We start from the raw sequence: 22,918 nt of genomic DNA, 5'->3' as shown, positions 1-22,918 counted from the left end.
ACTTTTAAGTTAGAATTTTTAAAAAATTAATTTATTTTTAAAGGTTACACCCCATTTATTGTTATTATAACATATTGGTTATTTTCTCTGTGCTGTACAATGTATCCCTGTAGCTTATTTTCTACAGTGTGTACCTCTTACTCTCCTACCCCTATATTGTCCCTCCCCCTTCCTTCTCCTCACTGGTAACCACTAGTTTGTTCTCTATATTTATTTCTGCTTTCTTTTTGTTGTATTCACAAGTTTGTTGTATTTTTTAGATTTCACACATAAATCCAGTATCATACAGTATTTGTCTTACCCTTTTGAAGTATCTCACTTAGCATAGTACTCTCCAAATCCATCCGTATTACTACAAATGACAAAATTTTATTCTTTTTTTATGGCTGAGTATTATTCCAGTGTGTGTGTGTGTGTATCACATCTTCTTTATCCATTCACCTGTTGATAGACACTTATGTTCCTTCCATATCTTGACAATTGTAAATAATTTTGGTATAAACATTGGGGTGTGTTATCCTTTCAAATTAGTGTTTTTGCTTTTTTCCAGACATAAACCCAGGAGTGTAACTGCTGGTCCTATTTTTAATTTTTTGAAAAACTTCCATTCTGTTTCCCCAGTGGCTGCATCAATTACATTCCCACAAACAATGTACAAAATTCCCTTTTCTACACATCTTGCCAACAATTTGTTATCTGTGTTCATTTTACGATAGCCATTCTGACAGGTGTGAAGTGATATCTCACTGTTGTTTTGATTTGCCTTTCCTTAATGTTTAGTGATGTTGAACATCTTTTCATGTGCCTGTTGGCTACTATCTTCATGTCCCTTTGGAAAAATGTATATATATTCAGGTTTTCTGCCCACTGTTTAATTGTTTTATGTTAAGCTGTATTAATATGCATTAATATGAGCTCTTTAATGTATGTTGGATATTAACTCCTTATCAGTCATATCATTTGCAAATATTTTCTTCCATTGAGTAGGTTTGGTTTTTTTTTTTGTTAATGGTTTCCTTTACTGTGCAAAATATTTTGGGTTTAATTAGGTCCCTTTTGTTTATTTTTGCTTTTATTTGCTTTGCTTTAGAAGACAGATCCAAAAAATATTACTACAATTTATGTCAGAGTGTTCTGCCTACATTTTCCTCTAGGAGTTTTATGGTTTTTGGTCTTAAATTTAGGTCTTTAATAAGTTGTTGTTTTTACTGAAGTCTTTAGTTCATTTTGAGTTTATTGTTATATATGGTGTTAGAGAATGTTCTGATTTCATTCTCTTATGTGTAGCTGTCCAGTTTTACCAGCACCATTTATTGAAGAGACTGTCTTTTCTCCATTATATATTCTTGCCTCCTTTGCCATAGACTAATAGACTGTAAGTGCATGGGTTTATTTCTGGGCTCTCTAATCTGTTCATTGATCTACATGTCTGTTTTTGTGTCAATACCAGGCTGATTTGATTACTGTAACTTTCTAGTATAGCCTGAAATCAGGTAGGGTGATTCTTACAGCTCTGTTGTTTCTCAAGATTGTTTTTGCTATGCATAAACATATGCATAAGCATATGCATAGCAAAAACAATGCTAGAAATTTTTAATGATGATATTATAAGTGTGCAACAATGAAATTTCATGTTACTGAATATCCTAGAATATAGAGTTGATGTGTTTTATTAGGAATTTAAAGAACTGATATGAGAGTTTTGAAAATTGCTAAATATAAAGGAGGGAGTTTGCAATAACAAATATTTATATAAAATCTAACAGCTATTGTATTGTACTTGTAATGTTTCTTATTACCTATTTACTTGAGGAAGTAAATCTGCTGATAGTCCAGCATAGCCTAAAAGTATTTTGAATTTTTAGAAACTTAAAATTCAGTTTCTGATTCACATCTTCTAAAATATATGTTCTTCTGCAAATCTTCCTTTGAATGATAATATAATTACAGGAAAATTTCAGATTGTTTAGGTCCTGATAGAGGATTTTGAAAAAGTATTAGGATGACTTAGTAAACTCCTAGGTATAACAATAGCCCAGATATGTATATTGTTGATATTTCCAGAGGCCAATAAGTATTGATTATTATGATCTAAAAGAAATCATAATAGTCGATTATGATTAACAGTACAGAAAGGACACTAAAGAAAACAAAATACAGGTCTAAACTAAAACATTGTCTCAGGAGGCACAAGGATAAAACAGAATTTGAGGTTGCTACTACAGGGAACTGGGGAATGAATATTCTATTTATGGATCTAAGATTCTGAATGATTCTATATCCTCAACCCATTGGTGTTTTTACCTAGAAGGACAGGAGTTTTAAGAACCAGTCCATTTTCTATTAGTTTTGGTCCGTCTTTAGCTTGTGCTTTAAGAGAATATTATGTATCGGAGTCACCTGAAGAAGTGTTAAAATGCAGAATCCTGGACCATATCTGGCCTGCTGACTCAGGACACAGGCAGTCTAACAAGCTCCCCAGGTGAAACTCACTAAAACTTAAGCACACCTCAATAAAAGTGCTTTTCTCACTAGATAGAGGTTTAGATAGAGGTTCAGTCCTATTAATGCCGCCAATATTATAGAAGTGTTACCCACAAAAACTCTAGCATTTCTTTGAAATCTTAAATTTGAACTTGATTTAGACACAGTAAGTCTAAGTTAATATGCCAATTAGTTGATACCTCATTATGAATAGGAAGTCCTCAGAGTTTTCAGGAAAGAGACTATCAAGAAATCACTTAATTTGTTGATAATTCCGCTTTCAGCATACAACTGTCACTATCAAATTAGCAAGTGTGGGGTCACTGAGGAGCCAAGACTGCACTTCTGCTCTCAGCCAGGACATGCGGAATGTCTGAGTATTCTTAAACACCCACCACCTGAGTGGTCTGTTTACTCCAAGGGAGATGTTGAATTAAATAGCAAAGTTTAAGACTAATAAAGTAGTGCCCAGATCAAGCAAAAGGTTGCCTTTTAACATTATGAGAAAATTCTCCTTGTGAATATTCAAAGATAAAATGAGAGACTGGGCATTTGATTCCTTTTCCTCCTCCTCTTCTTCCTCATAGGGAGTGTCTGATTGTTTTATCTGAGTCTTATTCTGTCTTTGTTCTCATGTTCTTTTAAAAATGCTCAGTAAAGTTCTGGATGTCTGTCAATGGGTCTATTATTCCAGTCTAGTTTTTCTAGAATGTTTTAAATTATAGATTTTAAATTCTAAATTTTTCTACTGTATTAAACTTTCTATTTCAGGCTTAAAAGTATTGGCAAAAAGTTAGCAGAAAGCTCATTACATCTGCAGCAGGAGTTAATGAGAACTGTCTAAAGGTATTAAAGAACTTGTCTCTGAATTCTCCAGTGGATGGTTCCTTTCTTTGCTTGGAAGACAGAATCAGCATTCAATCTAAGCTCACAGGAGGGGATAGTTTCCAAAAGACCTTGTCTAATATACACAACTTTTCTAAATTCTTCTGATTTCTTATGCAGATTGGGTTCTTTGAATCCTATCTTTCCATCCAACTCTTTCATAATAGAACACATATGTACTATTTGATATACACTTGGGGATACTGGATTATTGACTCCTAAAACTATTTCTAATTCCTCTGCAAATTTTATCACTTGGCTTTTTGGCTCAGTATGAGACTAGACCTTAAAACAATGCAATTTTCCCTGTTTCTGATGGTGAGGGAAGGGGTGGTTAATTTTTTGAAGTAATTGTACTTTGGAGATTTTTCTAGCCAGTCAGGAGGTAAAAGGAACAAGTCAGAGGAAGTGGAGAAACTTAAGTTAGGGGAAGATAAATAATAAGATAAGAGCTATTTGATTTATACTAAGACTTCAGTTCAATTCAGTCGCTCAGTCGTGTCTGACTCTTTGCAACTCCATGAATCGCAGCACGCCAGGCCTTCCTGTCCATCACCATCTCCTGGAGTTCACTTAAATTCACGTCCATCGAGTTGGTGATGCCATCCAGCCATCTCAGAAGCAAGGTATGATGCTGTAAAGAGCAATATTGCATAGGAACCTGGGATGTTAAGTCCATGAATCAAGGCAAATTGGGAGTGGTCAAACAGGAGATGGCAAGAGTGAATGTCGACATTTTAGGAATCAGCGAACTAAAATGGACTGGAATGGGTGAATTTAACTCAGATGACCATTATATCTACTACTGCGGGCAGGAATCCCTTAGAAGAAATGGAGTAGCCATCATGGTTAACGTGAGTCTGAAACACAGTACTTGGATGCAATCTCAAAAACGACTGAGTCTGAAACACAGTACTTGGATGCAATCTCAAAAACGACAGAATGATCTCTGTTCGTTTCCAAGGCAAACCATTCAATATCACAGTAATCCAAGTCTATGCCCCAACCAGTAATGCTGAAGAAGCTGAAGTTGAACGGTTCTATGAAGACCTACAAGACCTTTTAGAACTAACACCCAAAAAAGATGTCCTTTTCATTATAGGGGACTGGAATGCAAAAGTAGGAAGTCAAGAAACACCTGGAGTAACAGGCAAATTTGGCCTTGGAATATGGAATGAAGCAGGGCAAAGGCTAAGAGAGTTTTGCCAAGAGAACACACTGGTCATAGCAAACACCCTCTTCCAACAATACAAGAGAAAACTCTACACATGGACATCACCAGATGGTCAACACTGAAATCAGATTGATTATATTCTTTGCAGCAAAAGATGGAGAAGCTTTATACAGTCAGGAAAAACAAGACCGGGAGCTGACTGTGGCTCAGACCATGAGCTCCTTATTAAACTGAAGAAAGTACTAAGACTTGGAAGACTCTAAAAGAGATCATTTTTAGTTTTTCACTTTTTGTTTGCCTTGGTGAAGACATATTTTAAGGGAACAATTTTGGAATCTGAAGGCCTCAGATACTCCCTCTGAAACATTAAAAAAAAAAATGCAGAACAGTGGATATTTGGGATGCCGTGCTAATGCTAAATCACTTCAGTCGTATCCAACCCTTTGTGGTCCAACGGGCTGTAAGCCTGCCAGGCTCCTCTGTCTATGGAATTCTCCAGACAAGAACACTGGAGTGGGTAGCCATTCCCTTCTTGAGAGGATATTCCTGACCTAGGGATCGAACCCAGGTCTCCTGCACTGCATGCAGATTTTTTTACCATCTTAGCTAGGGGAACAAGTGATCTGAGGCAAAACTTATCCATAGGATTTTCCAAAATTCAAAAGACACTTTCTGAATTTTTCAGTCTTCAGGGTCAGTTCGAGTAATGGATTTATCTACCTTACCCACATCCCCTCCCTGTGAACTCTTCCTTTGTAGATATACAACAAAAGATAACAGCGATAGAGACAAATTGTGTTGTAAGTAATAGCACTGACTTCTACCAAAGATAAAAGTTATTTAACTGAACATATAATCAAAGGATTCCTAAAATGAATTTCTTATTTAAAGAAGACAAAATAAACTCAGCATTTGGGGACCTTTAAAGAAAAGAAATCAGAGTTGGGACTCAATGCAAGACTTACCTCATCATCCCAGTCACGGAGGCCAACAGCTCCCTGCACCAGCAAGAGGCTCAAAGGGCCAAAGAGGCAACCATGGTTCCAACTTGAGGTCGTAGACCATGCCAAGGGAAGTTCTTTTTTTTTTTAATTTAAATTTATTTATTTTAATTAGAGGCTAATTACTTTCCAATATTGTATTGGCTTTGCCATATATCAACATGAATCTGCCATGGGTGTACATGTGTTCCCAATCCTGAACCCCCCTCCCACCTCCCCCAAGGGAAGTTCTTGATTAGATTTTCACAGATCCCCAGTATTGTTGAACACCGGTTTCCCCCAGATGTTATCCAAACAATCCATCAATAAGACAAATCTGAGTTTAGGTTAGAGAAACATGGGAGAACACTATCTTGACCGTCCCTTAGAGGCCGTGGGGTGCTGGAGCTAACTCTTATTAGCCTGAGAAGGATTCTGAACATCTCTTCCCAATTCCACGTTCAGTGATGTCAGCTTGGTAACTTGAAGTCAGCCATGACAGGAATACGTATACCACAGGAATCACCAAATTCCACAAATCAGAAATCGCATCCCCCACCACCACCCCCGCCACCAGCCCCAGTGAGCTACTTTACCTTAGTAACATCTTAGGGTGTAGAAGCAAAGTTGGAACATTTTGGATATGTTGAAGTTTGTTTTGGGGGTTTCCCTGGTGGCTCAGATAGTAAAGAATCTGCCTGCAATGCAGGAGATGTGGGTTTGATTCTTGGATGGGGAAGATCCCCTGGAAATGGAAATGGCAACCCACTCCAGAATGCTTGCCTCAAGAATCCCATGGATAGAGGAGCCTAGTGGGCCACAGTCCATAGGGTTGCAAGAGATTAAGCATAAAGTTTGTTTTAAGGCAAGTCTCATAATAAGAGATTTTCAGTAGGATTAGGTAAAGATCATAATATAAAAGTTTAGGATTGAAGACACAACAAGGAGAGGATTTAAAGCAAGGATTTCCAAGAGTCTCAAAATTTTTGATACTATCTGTTGAGATATCAGTTTGATGTTAATTAAAATAAGCCTTTTGATGTGTTCTTGAGACAATAAAATTGCTTACAACTTTTATCTTTCTGAGCAAGAGTTTCTTAGAGTAATAAAGTTGCATTGATAAAGATAATGAAATAATAAAGTTATGTTAATATATAGAGTAAGTTATGTGGATGTGGATGGTTTTGGTTCTCACACATAATGCTTGAGACTTCAAATTATATAAGAATTAAGGATAGGTTTCTATGGAACTATTACATCAAAAAGAAAAAGCTCATAGGAAATGTTCACTTGAACCTACTGTTCATTTTCAACTTTAACAAAAAAACAAAAATTTTTCTGACTTCACATTCTACTATTATCTGAAGTCTTTTTTTTTAATTTTTTTTATTTTTTTTTTATGAGTTTGTTTTTCAAGTATAATTGTTTTTTGTTTTTTTTTTTTAATTTCAGGTATACACGTGCTCCCCATCCTGAACCCTCCTCCCTCCCCCCTCCCCATACCATCCCCCTGGGCCGTCCCAGCGCACCAGCCCCAAGCATCCAGCATCGTGCACTGAACCTGGACTAGCATCTCGTTTCATACATGACATTTCACATGTTTCAATGCCATTCTCCCAAATCTTCCCACCCTCTCCCTCTCCCATAGAGTCCATAAGACTGTTCTATACATCAGTGTCTCTTTTGCTGTCTTGCATACAGGGTTATCGTTACCATCTTTCTAAATTCCATATATATGCGTTAGTATACTGTATTTATGTTTTTCCTTCTGGCTTACTTCACTATGTATAATAGGCTCCAGTTTCATCCACCTCATTAGAACTGATTCAAATGTATTCTTTTTAATGGCTGAGTAATACTCCATTGTGTATATGTACCACAGCTTTCTTATCCATTCATCTGCTGATGGACATCTAGGTTGCTTCCATGTCCTGGCTATTATAAACAGTGCTGCGATGAACATTGGGGTACACGTGTCTCTTTCCCTTCTGGTTTCCTCAGTGTGTATGCCCAGCAGTGGGATTGCTGGATCATAAGGCACTTCTATTTCCAGTTTTTTAAGGAATCTCCACACTGTTCTCCATAGTGGCTGTACTAGTTTGCATTCCCACCAACAGTGTAAGAGGGTTCCCTTTTCTCCACACCCTCTCCAGCATTTATTATTTGTAGACTTTTGGATCGCAGCCATTCTGACTGGTGTGAAATGGTACCTCATAGTGGTTTTGATTTGCATTTCTCTGATAATGAGTGATGTTGAGCATCTTTTCATGTGTTTGTTAGCCATCTGTATGTCGTCTTTGGAGAAATGTCTATTTAGATCTTTGGCCCATTTTTTGATTGGGTCATTTATTTTTCTGGAGTTGAGCTGTAGGAGTTGCTTGTATATTTTTGAGATTAGTTGTTTGTCGGTTGCTTCATTTGCTATTATTTTCTCCCATTCTGAAGGCTGTCTTTTCACCTTGCTAATAGTTTCCTTTGATGTGCAGAAGCTTTTAAGTTTAATTAGGTCCCATTTGTTTATTTTTGCTTTTATTTCCAATATTCTGGGAGGTGGGTCATAGAGGATCCTGCTGTGATGTATGTCAGAGAGTGTTTTGCCTATGTTCTCCTCTAGGAGTTTTATAGTTTCTGGTCTTACGTTTAGATCTTTAATCCATTTTGAGTTTATTTTTGTGTATGGTGTTAGAAAGTGTTCTAGTTTCATTCTTTTACAAGTGGTTGACCAGATTTCCCAGCACTGCTTGTTAAAGAGATTGTCTTTAATCCATTGTATATTCTTGCCTCCTTTGTCAAAGATAAGGTGTCCATATGTGCGTGGATTTATCTCTGGGCTTTCTATTTTGTTCCATTGATCTATATTTCTGTCTTTGTGCCAGTACCATACTGTCTTGATAACTGTGGCTTTGTAGTAGAGCCTGAAGTCAGGTAGGTTGATTCCTCCAGTTCCATTTTTCTTTCTCAAGATCGCTTTGGCTATTCGAGGTTTTTTGTATTTCCATACAAATTGTGAAATTATTTGTTCTAGCTCTGTGAAGAATACTGTTGGTAGCTTGATAGGGATTGCATTGAATCTATAAATTGCTTTGGGTAGTATACTCATTTTCACTATATTGATTCTTCCAATCCATGAACATGGTATATTTCTCCATCTATTAGTGTCCTCTTTGATTTCTTTCACCAGTGTTTTATAGTTTTCTATATATAGGTCTTTAGTTTCTTTAGGTAGATATATTCCTAAGTATTTTATTCTTTTCGTTGCAATGGTGAATGGAATTGTTTCCTTAATTTCTCTTTCTGTTTTCTCATTATTAGTGTATAGGAATGCAAGGGATTTCTGTGTGTTGATTTTATATCCTGCAACTTTACTATAATCATTGATTAGTTCTAGTAATTTTCTGGTGGAGTCTTTAGGGTTTTCTATGTAGAGGATCATGTCATGCAAATAGTGAGAGTTTTACTTCTTCTTTTCCAATTTGGATTCCTTTTATTTCTTTTTCTGCTCTGATTGCTGTGGCCAAAACTTCCAAAACTATGTTGAATAGTAATGGTGAAAGTGGGCACCCTTGTCTTGTTCCTGACTTTAGAGGAAATGCTTTCAATTTTTCACCATTGAGGATAATGTTTGCTGTGGGTTTGTCATATATAGCTTTTATTATGTTGAGGTGTGTTCCTTCTATTCCTGCTTTCTGGAGAGTTTTTATCATAAATGGGTGTTGAATTTTGTCAAAGGCTTTCTCTGCATCTATTGAGATAATCATATGGTTTTTGTTTTTCAATTTGTTAATGTGGTGTATTACATTGATTGCTTTGCGGATATTGAAGAATCCTTGCATCCCTGGGATAAAGCCCACTTGGTCATGGTGTATGATCTTTTTAATGTGTTGTTGGATTCTGATTGCTAGAATTTTGTTTAGGATTTTTGCATCTATGTTCATCAGTGATATTGGCCTGTAGTTTTCTTTTTTTGTCGCATCTTTGTCAGGTTTTGGTATTAGGGTGATGGTGGCCTCATAGAACGAGTTTGGAAGTTTACCTTCCTCTGCAATTTTCTGGAAGAGTTTGAGCAGGATAGGTGTTAGCTCTTCTCTAAATTTTTGGTAGAATTCAGCTGTGAAGCCGTCTGGACCTGGGCTTTTGTTTGCTGGAAGATTTTTGATTACAGTTTCAATTTCCGTGCTTGTGATGGGTCTGTTAAGGTTTTCTATTTCTTCCTGGTCAAGTTTTGGAAAGTTGTACTTTTCTAAGAATTTGTCCATTTCTTCCTCGTTGTCCATTTTATTGGCATATAATTGTTGATAATAGTCTCTTATGATCCTTTGTATTTCTGTGTTGTCTGTTGTGATCTCTCCATTTTCATTTCTAATTTTATCGATTTGATTTTTCTCCCTTTGTTTCTTGATGAGTCTGGCTAATGGTTTGTCAATTTTATTTATCCTTTCAAAGAACCAGCTTTTGGCTTTGTTGATTTTTGCTATGGTCTCTTTTGTTTCTTTTGCACTTATTTCTGCTCTAATTCTTAAGATTTCTTTCCTTCTACTAACCCTGGGGTTCTTCATTTCTTCCTTTTCTAGTTGCTTTAGGTGTAGAGTCAATATATAATGAATAATGCAATAAATGAAATTAAAAACACTCTGGAGGCAACAAATAGTAGAATAACAGAGGCAGAAGATAGGATTAGTGAATTAGAAAATAGAATGGTAGAAATAAATGAATCAGAGAGAATAAAAGAAAAACGAATTAAAAGAAATGAGGACAATCTCAGAGACCTCCAGGACAATATTAAACACTACAACATTTGAATCATAGGGGTTCCAGAAGAAGAAGACAAAAAGAAAGACCATGAGAAAATACTTGAGGAGATAATAGTTGAAAACTTCCCTAAACTGGGGAAGGAAATAATCACCCAATCACCCAATCACCCAGAGAATCCAAAACAGGATAAACCCAAGGCGAAACACCCCAAGACACATATTAATCAAATTAACAAAGATCAAACACAAAGAACAAATATTAAAAGCAGCAAGGGAAAAACAACAAATAACACACAAGGGAATTCCCATAAGGATAACAGCTGATCTTTCAATAGAAACTCTTCAAGCCAGGAGGGAATGGCAAGACATACTTAAAATGATGAAAGAAAATAACCTACAGCCCAGATTATTGTACCCAGCAAGGATTTCATTCAAGTATGAAGGAGAAATCAAAAGCTTCTCAGACAAGCAAAAGCTGAGAGAATTCTGCACCACCAAACCAGCTCTACAACAAATACCAAAGGATATTCTCTAGACAGGAAACACAAAAATGGTATATAAATTCGAACCCCAAACAATAAAGTAAATGACAACGGGATCATACTTATCAGTAATTACCTTAAACGTAAATGGATTGAATGCCCCAACCAAAAGACAAAGACTGGCTGAATGGATACAAAAACAAGACCCCTGCATATGTTGTCTACAGGAGACCCACCTCAAAACAGGGGACACATACAGACTGAAAGTGAAGGGCTGGAAAAAGATTTTCCATGCAAATAGGGACCAAAAGAAAGCAGGAGTAGCAATACTCATATCCGATAAAATAGACTTTAAAACAAACGCTGTGAAGAGAGACAAAGAAGGTCACTACATAATGATCAAAGGATCAATCCAAGAAGAAGATATAACAATTATAAATATATATGCACCCAACACGGGAGCACCGCAGTATGTAAGACAAATGCTAACAAGTATGAAAGGAGAAATTAACAATAACACAATAATAGTGGGAGACTTTAATACCCCACTCACACCTATGGATAGATCAACTAAACAGAAAATTAACAAGGAAACACAAACTTTAAACGATACAATAGACCAGTTAGACCTAATTGATATCTATAGGACATTTCATCCCAAAACAATGAATTTCACCTTTTTCTCAAGCGCACATGGAACCTTCTCCAGGATAGATCACATCCTGGGCCATAAAGCTAGCCTTGGTAAATTCAAAAAAATAGAAATCATTCCAAGCATCTTTTCTGACCACAATGCAGTAAGATTAGATCTCAATTACAGGAGAAAAACTATTAAAAATTCCAACATATGGAGGCTGAACAACACGCTGCTGAATAACCAACAAATCACAGAAGAAATCAAAAAAGAAATCAAAATTTGCATAGAAACGAATGAAAATGAAAACACAACAACCCAAAACCTGTGGGACACAGTAAAAGCAGTCCTAAGGGGAAAGTTCATAGCAATACAGGCACACCTCAAGAAACAAGAAAAAAGTCAAATAAATAACCTAACTCTACACCTGAAGTCTTTTTTTTTAGACTAATATCTAAAATCAGTCCATGGGGTCGCAAAGAGTCAGACACATCTGAGTGACTGAACTGAACTAAACTGAAAGTCTTTTCCAAATGTTTAAATAGTTTTTAATGTTCCACTTTATCAAATGATAATAATTTAATTTATTGCATTTGTTTATTTGGGGAACCAAATACCTCATGTTTAAGAAATTTCTTCCAGTGTCTTTTAAGGTACAGTTAATGAACAACTTTACTTCCAGTCATTTGTCTCTACGAGACAACAATGTCAGTGGGCCACTTATCTAACACATCTGAAGCAGGCATCATATATGCCTATTTGTTATCATTTCAACTGTTAAGTACAATTTGTATTATTTCTTTCGTTTAGCAGAATGGCAGGGTCAGAAGTCTGCAAGGGTTCAGAAATGAATTACTTGAGAGAAGAAAGAAAAACATTATTTTAATTAGACAAAAGAGAATCTTTAAATCATAAAATTTGAAAGCATCATTCACTTTCCCAATTCAATCTCATCTTTACCCAATTGTGAACATTTCTAATAGGGAATAAGGACAGGATTTCTCTTTGTGGCTTATTATTATTAAAATATTCTCCGATTTTGAGCTAAAATCTATTCCTTTCCTTGTCCCTTCATTCTTCCTTCTGAAAATATATAAAGTAAATCAACTCCCTATATAGTTTAACACATTGAAGACACAATTATTGGGTTTTGATTATTTTTAGTTTTTAGGGTTTTTTTCCCCCTGAGAAAGGCAACTTGAGTTTATTCAACCATTCCTCTGTTTCAGAGATATTCAGTGTATTGACCAATACTGACCCATGGCTGTTCCTTACCCTTTGGGAACTATAAGTTATAGATCCACATCAATATAAAGAGCTGTGGCAGAATATAAATCAGCATACTGGGACTTCCCTCATGGTCCAGTGGTTAAGAATCTGCCTGCCAATACAGAGGACAAGAGTTCAATCCCTGGTCAGGGAACTAAGATCCTACATGTCATGGGACAACTAGTTGCAGCATATGCTGCAAGTAGAGAAGCCCAGGTGCTGCAACAAAGTGTCTGCACAAGGCAAGAAGACCCAGCCCTGCCAAAATTAAAAAAAAAAGAAATCAACATATTGCTATCATTGAAAAATTCTTTCTATGAAAAAATAAAGATAGCTTAATTTAAAAGGTTATTTACTGATATAGTTGATTTACATTGTGGCATAAACTTTTTCTTCTTGTCACAACCTGATGGGTAAACAGTTGAACCAACTAGTTTGATAGCACTTGTTCCATATGACATGATTTCCAGATCCATTCTCAACATTCTTCTTGAGATCAGCCTCCAGAATACAACCAACATTTTCAGAGAGAGTCTGCTGAAAATATAGTGGAAAACATTACATCCCTGTATCTGGACATTATTTGTCTTGGAACAACCTAATAGTTTTTAGTGAGTTTTTAATCAAGTACAGCCAGCTGGTCAGAATTATATACAGAACCTCTTTCAAATTCTTACTGCTATTGATAGTCCACTATTCCAAAGTAGCTACCTACTAGCTATTCTGTCCAATTTTGTGTCATTTACTAATATGGATTATGCAGCTTTTGCTGTATTAAAAAACAACCAAACACCCCCAAACTCAGTCAATTTAAACAACCACCCTTTAAAATAAATTTCTCCTGAGTCTGGTTCAGCTGGTCAATTATGGTGACCTTAGCTCAAATATTCTGACCATGACTTGGCTTGTTCAAACATCTGCCTTCAGCTGTTGGTTGGGTAGATGGCTGGTCTAGGATGGCTTCCCTGAAACGACTCAGCTCTCTTCCACAGGATTTGGATCTGCCAGCAGGGAGGCTTGTATTTGTTCTCATGGCTGTGACAGGGTTCCGAGAGAGAGAAAGATGAAATACACAAGACCTCTGTAAGAATCAGTCCCATCCCTGCCATAAAGTAGAGCAGAGAAGGGTGGAAAATGGACCTGGAGGACGACAAAGATAAAATAACTATTGAGATGCCAATGCATTCTTCCAAGTTCTCACAAAATTTTAAAGTGGCACTGAAAGATACTTTTCATGGAAGACCTCAAGAGACCTTCTTATAGATGCATTGATAAACTGTTTCAGAATGTATTATTTAATCAGTCATGACTCTACCATTGAGAGCTTTTATTCAACCCATGTTTTTCCATCATGTTTCACTGAATCCCATCATAAGGGTTCAGTGAAAAACTGTCAAACTTGCTGCTGCAGATAAGAAATCATAGTTTCCTGAACACAAATGATCATCACTGCATTATTTATGATAGCAAAGTATTGAAAAGACTGCAGGAATGAATAACTTATTATGGTAATTTATATAATAAATTATTTCATGTGTTTTTTAAATTTTAAATAATTGATGAAATAGGAAAATGCTTACAATTTAATTTTAATTCAAAGATAAGCAATACAAACAAAACTATATATCTTTTTATAGGCTTTTATAGCTAATGAAGAAACATTTTGAAATCCTAGAAACAAATACAATAAAATACACTTATTATCTTTGGATGGCAAGATTATAGTGATTTTTGTTTCAGCTTAACCTTTTAGATATTTTTGACATTTTCTGCAATGGACATATGTAACATCATCATCAGAAAAAAAAAAAAAAAGAATGCATTCAGTTGTTTTCCATTTTGTAATTTTCCTGAGAATTAAAATCAAGCTCACATTTCCCTCGCTTTGGAAAACTGTGTATTTGACCACTGCCAATTGATATTCATTGAGATACTGTATTGAATGGTCCTAATTGAAAGGGAGATCTGGATCTTTCCCAAAATCATAGTAGCTGGATTTTGATAACTACTTCATTGTCATTTTAATTTTTAAAATATTTCCTGCTGCCATAATCACTTATGGTTTCTTTTTCTATTGGCTGCCAAGAATATACAGGATTTTATTACTTTATTTGGAGCATTACTCAATATCTATGCTGCCGCTGCTGCTACTGCTAAGTCGCTTCAGTTGTGTCCAACTCTGTGTGACCCCATAGATGGCAGCCCACCAGGCTCCCCCGTCCCTGGGATTCTCCAGGCAAGAACAGTGGAGTGGGTTGCCATTTCCTTCTCCAATGCATGAAAGTGAAGCATGAAAGTGAAGTCGCTCAGTAGTGTCTGACCCTCTAGAACTGATAAAAAGGGAGAACTTCTCTGGGACAGGATAGGAAAGCAAGAGAAAAAATATCTCTCAAGCACTGATAACCATCTTGATTGTATCATTGGTATGGCTGAGGAACCTTGTCAGCTAGCTGCATCTATTTTGGCACTGTCTTTTTAGCCTTTTAATTCTTACTATCACTAAAAATCATATGTCACAAGATGACAGTTAAAGCATCTGGATATTCAGATGATAGAAGAAAGCCTCTGATGATACCAAACAGATTCCCCTATTCTGGTTAAGGGATGTAGTGTGAAAATGAGTAAATCACATTCCAGACACAGTGTCCTCCAGAGGCATGCTGATGGAATAAAGATGGACACAAATTCTTTGATTCTTCTCCCATTAGGAAGTGGTGTCTCTACCGCTCCTTTTCAGTCTAAGTGGATTCTGTCACTGCCTGACCAATAGAATATGACAGAAGCAACACTGTGCTAGTTTCCAGGTTCCATCCTCAAGCAATGGTGCCTTCTGTTTGCTGCCACTTGGAACACTCACTCCTGGAAGCCAGCTGTGGGGCTGTGAGAAGTCCAGCTGTATGGAGAGGCCACGTCTATGTGCTCTAGTCAACATCCCCAGACGAGCTCAACTGCAGGCCTGTGAACGCACCACCTCGGACAACCAATGATGTCACAGGTTGAGATGCTTCAAGCTGCAGCCACTAATTGACTCCATTTATGTGAAAGACCCCCAGGAAGATACATCCAGCTGAGCTCAGTCAACTCACACAACTGTGGAAAATAATAATAAGTTGTTGGTTTAAGACACTGAGTTTAGGAATGATTTGTTAACTTATAGCAAAAAAAAAAAAAAATGGAGCACTAGCTATTGTTAGCTGGTACTGTTGCACCTGAAATAAAATTTGAAAAGAGTTATAAAAAATAGATGGTGACATCACATTTCTGTAGAGCTATCTTTCAAATTCAAATGGAGAAACACTGAGTAGAATGTACGGTTTCTTACCATTCCAAGTTATATACAGACATGATGAATCAAAGAAACCAAGGAAAAATCAAAGCAGGATAGCCTTTCATGTTTGGAAATGATAAGATACTACTTTGTGCACAGCGCTTTACAGTTTACCACAACCCTGAGAAAAATGAATATTACCATTTCACGTTTTGTCTTTTTTATCCTCCTTCCCTCCCTCGCTTCCTTGTCTCTGCCTCCATCTTCCTGGTTGTTTTCACTGCACTGCACTCACCCTCAACAGAAGCCTGTTTTATCTCCATAATCTCCCCATGCTATTTACAGTACATGAGATACAAAAGGAAGCTGCTCAAGCTGGGTCCATTTGAAGTCTGCTAAGCAATCTCTAAGGTGAAGGGTAAACCCTAGCAGGATTTCATCCAGCAATACCCTCATGTGCTACCTTTCCATGACAACAAAAATACCAGATGTATAAATCTTTGTTATGCTCAAGGACAAAGTTTAAGTATTTCCCAGTGTTTTACAACTCTGTTTTGCTTCTAGGTATCCCAAAGTTGATCACATCGGATATGGTTAAGGAAGGTGCTGCTGTAATCGACGTTGGTATCAACTATGTCTATGATCCAATCACAGGAAAGACAAAACTCGTTGGAGATGTGGACTTTGAAGGTAATAAAGTGCATCTCTTTTGACAAATGAAGAAAAACAGAGGTTCAACTTTGCACGTTTTGATAGTTGAAGGAGAGATTTTCTATTTAATTGGGGCATTACTTTTTTATAATTTTTTTTAAGATTATTTATTTTGGCTGTGCTGGATCTTTGTTGCTTCACAGACTTTTCTCTAGTTGCAGTGAGCAGGGGCTGCTCTTCATTGTGCTGCCCAGGCTTCTCCCTGCAGTGGTTTCCCTTGTGGAGCACGGATTCTAGGCTTGCAGGCTTCAGCAGTTGCAGCTCACAGGCTGTAGAGCACTGGCTCAGTAGTTGTGGCACATGGGCTTAGTTGCTCCACAGCACGTGGGATCTTCCTGGACCAGGGTTTGAATCCGTGTCCCCTGCATTGGCAGGCAGATTCTTAACCACTAGAACATCAGGGAAGCCCAGATTTTGGCACTATTATTAATTATTTCCTCTGATGGAAAAGAGTGTAATGACACTCACGTATTTCCTTCCTTCTGCCTGACCTCTTTCTTTCACTTCTTCCTTCCTACCTTCCGTCTTTCTTTCCTTCTGTCCTTCCTTTCCTCCTCTTCCTTTTTTGGAGAAAAATGTAATGACATCATTAATATTTAGGTTTAAGATTAAATTCCTTGTAGTGCAGTTTTCTTAGCATTGTTTTGACTGTTGGGAGTGTATCTCTGTCCTTCATCATCCATGCTTTATACTCAGCCATTCATTCTCAGAGCCAGAAGGCGACTTGGGATGTGTTTGCTAGCCCTCACTATATTTCAGATCTAAATAGTTCCCTGGATAATTCAAGTCAATATCCCTCACTTGTGTTTTAAAGAGGACGAGAAAGAAGAGTTAGGTTAACATTACTATGGCCGATGAAGGAGACAAAGCAGCCAATGTGTAGGAATAAAAGAAATTCTAACCCAATGCCTTAGCTGTATAGATGAAGAAACTTAACCCCAAGATAGATATATTTTTAGATGCCTGACCCCTAATCCAATTTTACTTCCAATATCTTTGTCAAATACTTATCTGCATTGGGCTTTTCAGTATAATTTAGGAATCTTAGCTGTCTAATAATACATGGATGTAATAGAGTAATTTTCATATTAGAAATATTTTATATATTGGATTGGTCATTCTGGCCAAAAAGCAGGGTCATGCAAGAACTTCCACAAGTTAAAAGTATGTCTTTACAGACAAATTGAAAGGAAAAATCATGCTCTTTTTAAAAATAATTCAAACTTCACATTTTCTCTTGGAATTTGGTCATTAGATGATGGTTTGCCCAAGTCCTAGCTTGGTATATAATACAAATGACTATACAGAGACTCAGGAGCGTCCTTCTGAGTAAGGTATTGGCCCCTTGAATGTGAGATTCCAGGGTGCATCAGGGACCAGGTCCAAGCAGGGATGCTAAGCCCGGTGCTAAAAAGAAAAGGGAAGCCTGAAGACAAAAGCTCTGGAGACAGAATGATGAAGAGAGCAAAGTACAGATGGACCGTATCATCTGCTGCCCTCACAGGCTGTCATTCATGGAGCCTGCCAGCCGAGCAAGGTGGCTCCCCAGTGAGCATGTATGTCTGTATGTATGCGTGTGTCCATTCTGACCTGTTTAGGAAATGACCTCTTTTCTTTATTTAATTTTTCATGTTCAGTCACTAATGTCAGATATCTATAATATATTTGAATTTCTAAACTTGAAATTTCAAGTAAGGATAGATTTCATTTTAAAAGTTGACCTTTTTTTTTTTTTTTTCCGGTCATTCTGCTTCTGGGTTACATTATAGTTACTGTGTGTTTATTGCAAAATCACCACACACTTATAATGCATCCAGATGGCATTGACAGCACGTGACAACCAGCTCAACGCAGGAAAGCAGGATGTTAAACACAGCTCACAACCTTGACTGTGCTTGTGGGGCAAGCTTACCTAGCTGGCAGTTGGCAGTGTTTTATAAGACCCTTCTCCTATATGATATTTCATTCAATTCAGATTTTATGAAAACTTTTTTTTTTAAATGAGCATTGTGGGGTGGGTGCATACACTGTCACATATACAATCCCTTGGTAGTATCTATTAAATTACAGTTATGCGTATCTAACTATATAATGAAACAAAAAAGGACATGACCATGAGGGACTAAGATGTAAGGAAGAGCACTGAGCTGAGAGACTGAAGAGGTGCTCTGAGACCTATTATTGAAACCCATTAACTTAGCAACCTCTCTATCCAGCAATGTTGTTATCAGTTGACAGCAATGATGGCAGTTGTTCCTTCCAGCTCTAACACTTGGTGCATCTCGGACGTTCAGCTGAGTGTTGCCATGTGATTGTGTAAAAACACAGAAACTTTCAGAAAGTCAGGTTTTTCTGATCCTATCATAAAACACGCCTATGTGATTTATAAAATTACTCTTGTCGCCCTGCTGGTTCTTGGAGCCAGAGCCCTAAGACCTGGACTTGGTAGAGAAGGCCTTACCAGTGAGGCCATGACTCAGTCACCCAGAGGAGCACGCAAGTGATAGGTTTTGACATGCTGCTCTTCAGATTGTTCATCAGGACTTAACCTGAGGTGAGGGATGATCCCGAAGCTGAGAGGGAGGGACTTTCACGTGGGTTCTGCTGCAAAACTTATAGGTAGCAGTCAGCTGTAAATTGCCACAGGGAAATTGTGGCTGATTTGTGAGTATCGATGAAAGTTTCACTATAACTATAGCCAAGACAGATAAGCCAGATACAGGTAAAATGCGGAGCTGAAGTAAATGGTCCTTGCAGAAATCTTGGCTCAATAATAAAGGAAACAGGATGACCTACTTCAAGTAGATTACTTGAGTGGGAATGATTTTTAAAGAATAATTTCATCCACGACCCCCTTTAGGTATTACTGGAAATATGTAAATAATTGCAGATTATTTTACAAATTCAGTGATTTATAGAAACAGGTTCCATTTAGTCCATTTTCTTTCTAAGAAAGTACACACGCCTGTATGTATTCTGCTTCATTATTAAATCTTTTGACCTCATTTTTAAATCAGGCTTCTCTCTAAGAAGACTGATGTTTTGTAGCAAATACAACATGAAGGTTGCATCACAATAGTTCTTGACAAAAGAGAACATAAAAACACCCTAAATATTTCCTTGAGACTTTGAGGTCAGATTTTTCTTTGGGTTTAGATATAGTTTCCTCTAAACTGCATCTTCCTTCGTCCACTAGGGCTTCCTGCTCTTATTTCTGTGTTCTCATAGCCAGTGTTTGTGAAGTGCTTACAGGGTACTAGGTATTGTTCCCAGACTTTTACATATGAATAACCCTATAAGCATGTATTGTTTAATTTTGATTCAGTTATCATGATAACCCTATAAGGTAGGTGTTGTTATGCCAACTACACACTGGCATTAGCCATCTGCCTCCACAAGGATTAAATCATGAGCTGCTGCAGCTGCTGACCTTCAACATTCCCTGAAAGGCGTTCAGGGTGGAGATAGAAATGAGGTACTGTGTGATCTGGGAACAACTGGCAGAACAGGTCTGCAGGTAGATTTTCAGAAGATTTTATGAGCCCAATTCTTGCATCTCCTTGTGGCTAGAAAAGCACTAAAACCCTTCATGGTGACATCTGCTCCTCGTGACTAGCAGTAATTTTCAGGAGACTAGCATCAACTTTCAACAAAATACATGTGCCTGATTACATGTACTTGCCCTTCACCAAAGTCACTGACCTTTCCCCAGACTCTGTGCAGCGGTTTCTCAGCACTATCTGAAATAGCTCTTGGGCTACAGTCCTCATTTTGCCTTTAATAAAACTTGTTCCTTGTCCAGTTTTAACTGTTGCTTCTTATCCTCCAAACAGGCTTCTTAGGAGATAGGTAAGATGGTCTGGTATTCCCATCTCTTGAAGAATTTTCCAGTTTGTTGTGATCCACACAGTCAAAGGTTTTAGCATAGTCAATGAAGCAGAAGTAGATGTTTTTCAGGAATTTTGTTTTTTCTCTGATCCAATGGATGTTGGCAATATGACCTCTGGTTCCTCTGCCTTTTTAAAATCCAGCTTGTACATCTGGAATTTCTCAGTTCATGTACTGCTGAAGCATAGCTTGACAGATTTTGAGCATGTGAAGTGAGTGCAATTGTATGGCAGTTTGAACATTCTTTGGTATTGCCCTTCTTTGGGATTGGAATGAAACCTGACCTTTTCCAATCCTGTGGCCACTGCTGAGTTTTCCAAATTTGCTGACTGGCATATTGAGTGCAGCACTTTCGCAGCATCATCTTTTAGAATTTGAAATAGCTCAGCTGGAATTCCCATCTCCTCCAGTAGCTTTCTTCTTAGCAATTCTTCCTAAGGCCCACTTGACTTCACACTCCAGGATGTCTGGCTCTAGGTGAGTGACACCATCATGGTTATCCAGGTCATTAAGACCTTTTTTGTATAATTCTTCTGTCCTTGCCACCTCTTCTTAATCTCTTCTGCTTCTGTTAGATCTTTGCTGTTTCTGTCTTTCATTGTGCCCATCTTTGCATGAAATGTTCCTTGGTATCTCCAACTTTCTTGAAGATATCTCTAGTCTTTCCCATTCTATTGCTTTCTTCTATTTCTTTGCACTGTTCACCTAAGGCTTACTTACCACTTATTTTGACTATTGAGAAAGAGAAACCTACATGTTTCCCCTGGTTCAAGGACTAAGATTTTTGTGTGTATGCCCAGCCAGGAAAGATGAGTTACCTGCTGTTAGAACCTGCCTGTGGATATATACCCAGGACTGGGATTGCTGGATCTATTTTTAATTTTTTGAGGAACTCCATCCATTTTTCAGCAGTGTTTGTACCAATTTACATTTGCATCTACAGTGCACAAGTGTTCCCTTTTTCTCCAGGTCTTCTCTACCACTTGTTATTTCTTGTCTTTTTCACAGTAGCCATTCTGACAAATGTGAGGTGATATCTCACTGTAGTTTTGATTTGCATTTCTCTGATGATTGAGCAACATTTTACATACCTGTTGGTCACTTGTATATTTTCTTTGGAAAATGTGTCCATTCCATTTCTTGGCCCATTTTCTAATTGAGTTGTTTGAGGGTTTTGTTTTTTCTTTTGTGCTATTGAGTTGTATGTTCTTCATATATTTTGGTTATTAAATTCTTATCCAGTATGTGGTTTGCAAGTATTTCCCCCCATTCTGTAGGTTGCCGTTCCACCTTGTTGTTACTTTTTCTGTGCTGGTGCTTTTTAGTTTGATGTTGTCCCACTTGTTGATTTTTATTTTTGTTGCTTGTGCTTTGGTGTCATAGCCAAAAACCTACTGCTAGGACCAATGTTAAGAGTTTCTTCCCTATGTTTTCTTCTAGGAGTTCTATGGTATGAGGTATTAAATAGACTTTAATCCATTTTAAGTTAATTTTTGTAAGTACTGTGAGCTAGAGCTCCAATTTCATTTTTCTTTATATCTTTATCCAGTTTTCCCAGTATCATTTTTTGAAGAGATTTTCCTTTTCCAATGAAGTGTTCTTGACTCCCTTGTCAAATGTTAGCTGACCTATGTAGGGGATTTATTTCTGAGTTCTCAGTTCTTTCATTGATCTATGTATCTGTTTTACAGCTTTCATTATTATAGCTTTATATATTGTTTGCTTCCCAGGTGACTCAGTGCTAAAGAATCTGCCTGCTAATATAGGAGATGGAAGAGACACAGGTTCGATCCTTGGGTCAGGAATATTCCCTGGAGGAGGAAATGGCAACCCACTCCAGTATTCTTGCCTGGAAAATTCCACAGACAGAGAAGCCTGGTGGGCTATAGTCCATGGGGTTGCAAAGAGCTGGACACAACAGCACAAGCACAAAATATTGTTTGAAATGGGTCCTTCACCTTTGTTCTCAGGCCTGCTTTAGCTATTTAGGATCTTTGTGTTTCCATACAAATTTTTAAGATTTTTTTTTTCTGTTTCTGTGAAAAATGCCATTGGAATTTTGATCGAGATTGAATCAAATATATTGATGGCTTTGGGTAGCATGTGAAGTGAAGTGAAAGTCGCTCAGTTGTGTCCAACTCTGTGCAACCCCGTGGATATACAGTCCATGGAATTCTCCAGGCCAGAATACTATAGTGGGTAGCCTTTCCCTTCTCCAGGGGATCTTCCCAACCCAGGGATCGAACCCAGGTCTCCCACATTGCAGGCGGATTCTTTACCAGCTGAGCCAACAAGGGAAGCTCATAGACATTTAAAAATATTATTTCTTCTAATCCATGAACATGGAATATCTTTCCACTTATTATTTGTCTTCTTCAATTTCTTTCATCAA

General features: G+C 37.4%; 1 protein-coding gene across 12 annotated transcripts in view; it reads left to right on the top strand.

Annotated features, from left to right (window-relative positions):
* The window catches only part of MTHFD2L (methylenetetrahydrofolate dehydrogenase (NADP+ dependent) 2 like), a 152,471-nt gene that overhangs the window by 103,082 nt on the left and 26,471 nt on the right, over positions 1-22,918 (top strand). For 11 of the 12 annotated variants that reach the window (XM_086405402.1, XM_086405394.1, XM_086405398.1 and 8 more), the window contains one exon: positions 16,492-16,617. In XM_086405402.1, coding sequence (XP_086261528.1) covers positions 16,492-16,617 — 126 coding nt within the window. Of the gene's footprint in view, positions 1-15,456; positions 15,827-16,491; positions 16,618-22,918 lie in introns of those variants that run through there. The other variant, XM_086405397.1, reaches the window with a different exon arrangement.

This window comes from Bos grunniens, chromosome 6 (genome assembly GCF_055505025.1).
Source record: "Bos grunniens cultivar Pamir isolate PY7600 chromosome 6, Bosgru_T2T1.0, whole genome shotgun sequence".
NCBI classification, from domain to species: domain Eukaryota; kingdom Metazoa; phylum Chordata; class Mammalia; order Artiodactyla; family Bovidae; genus Bos; species Bos grunniens.
The sequence above is the reverse complement of the archived record's forward strand: the minus strand, read 5'-3'. Positions and strand labels throughout refer to the sequence as shown.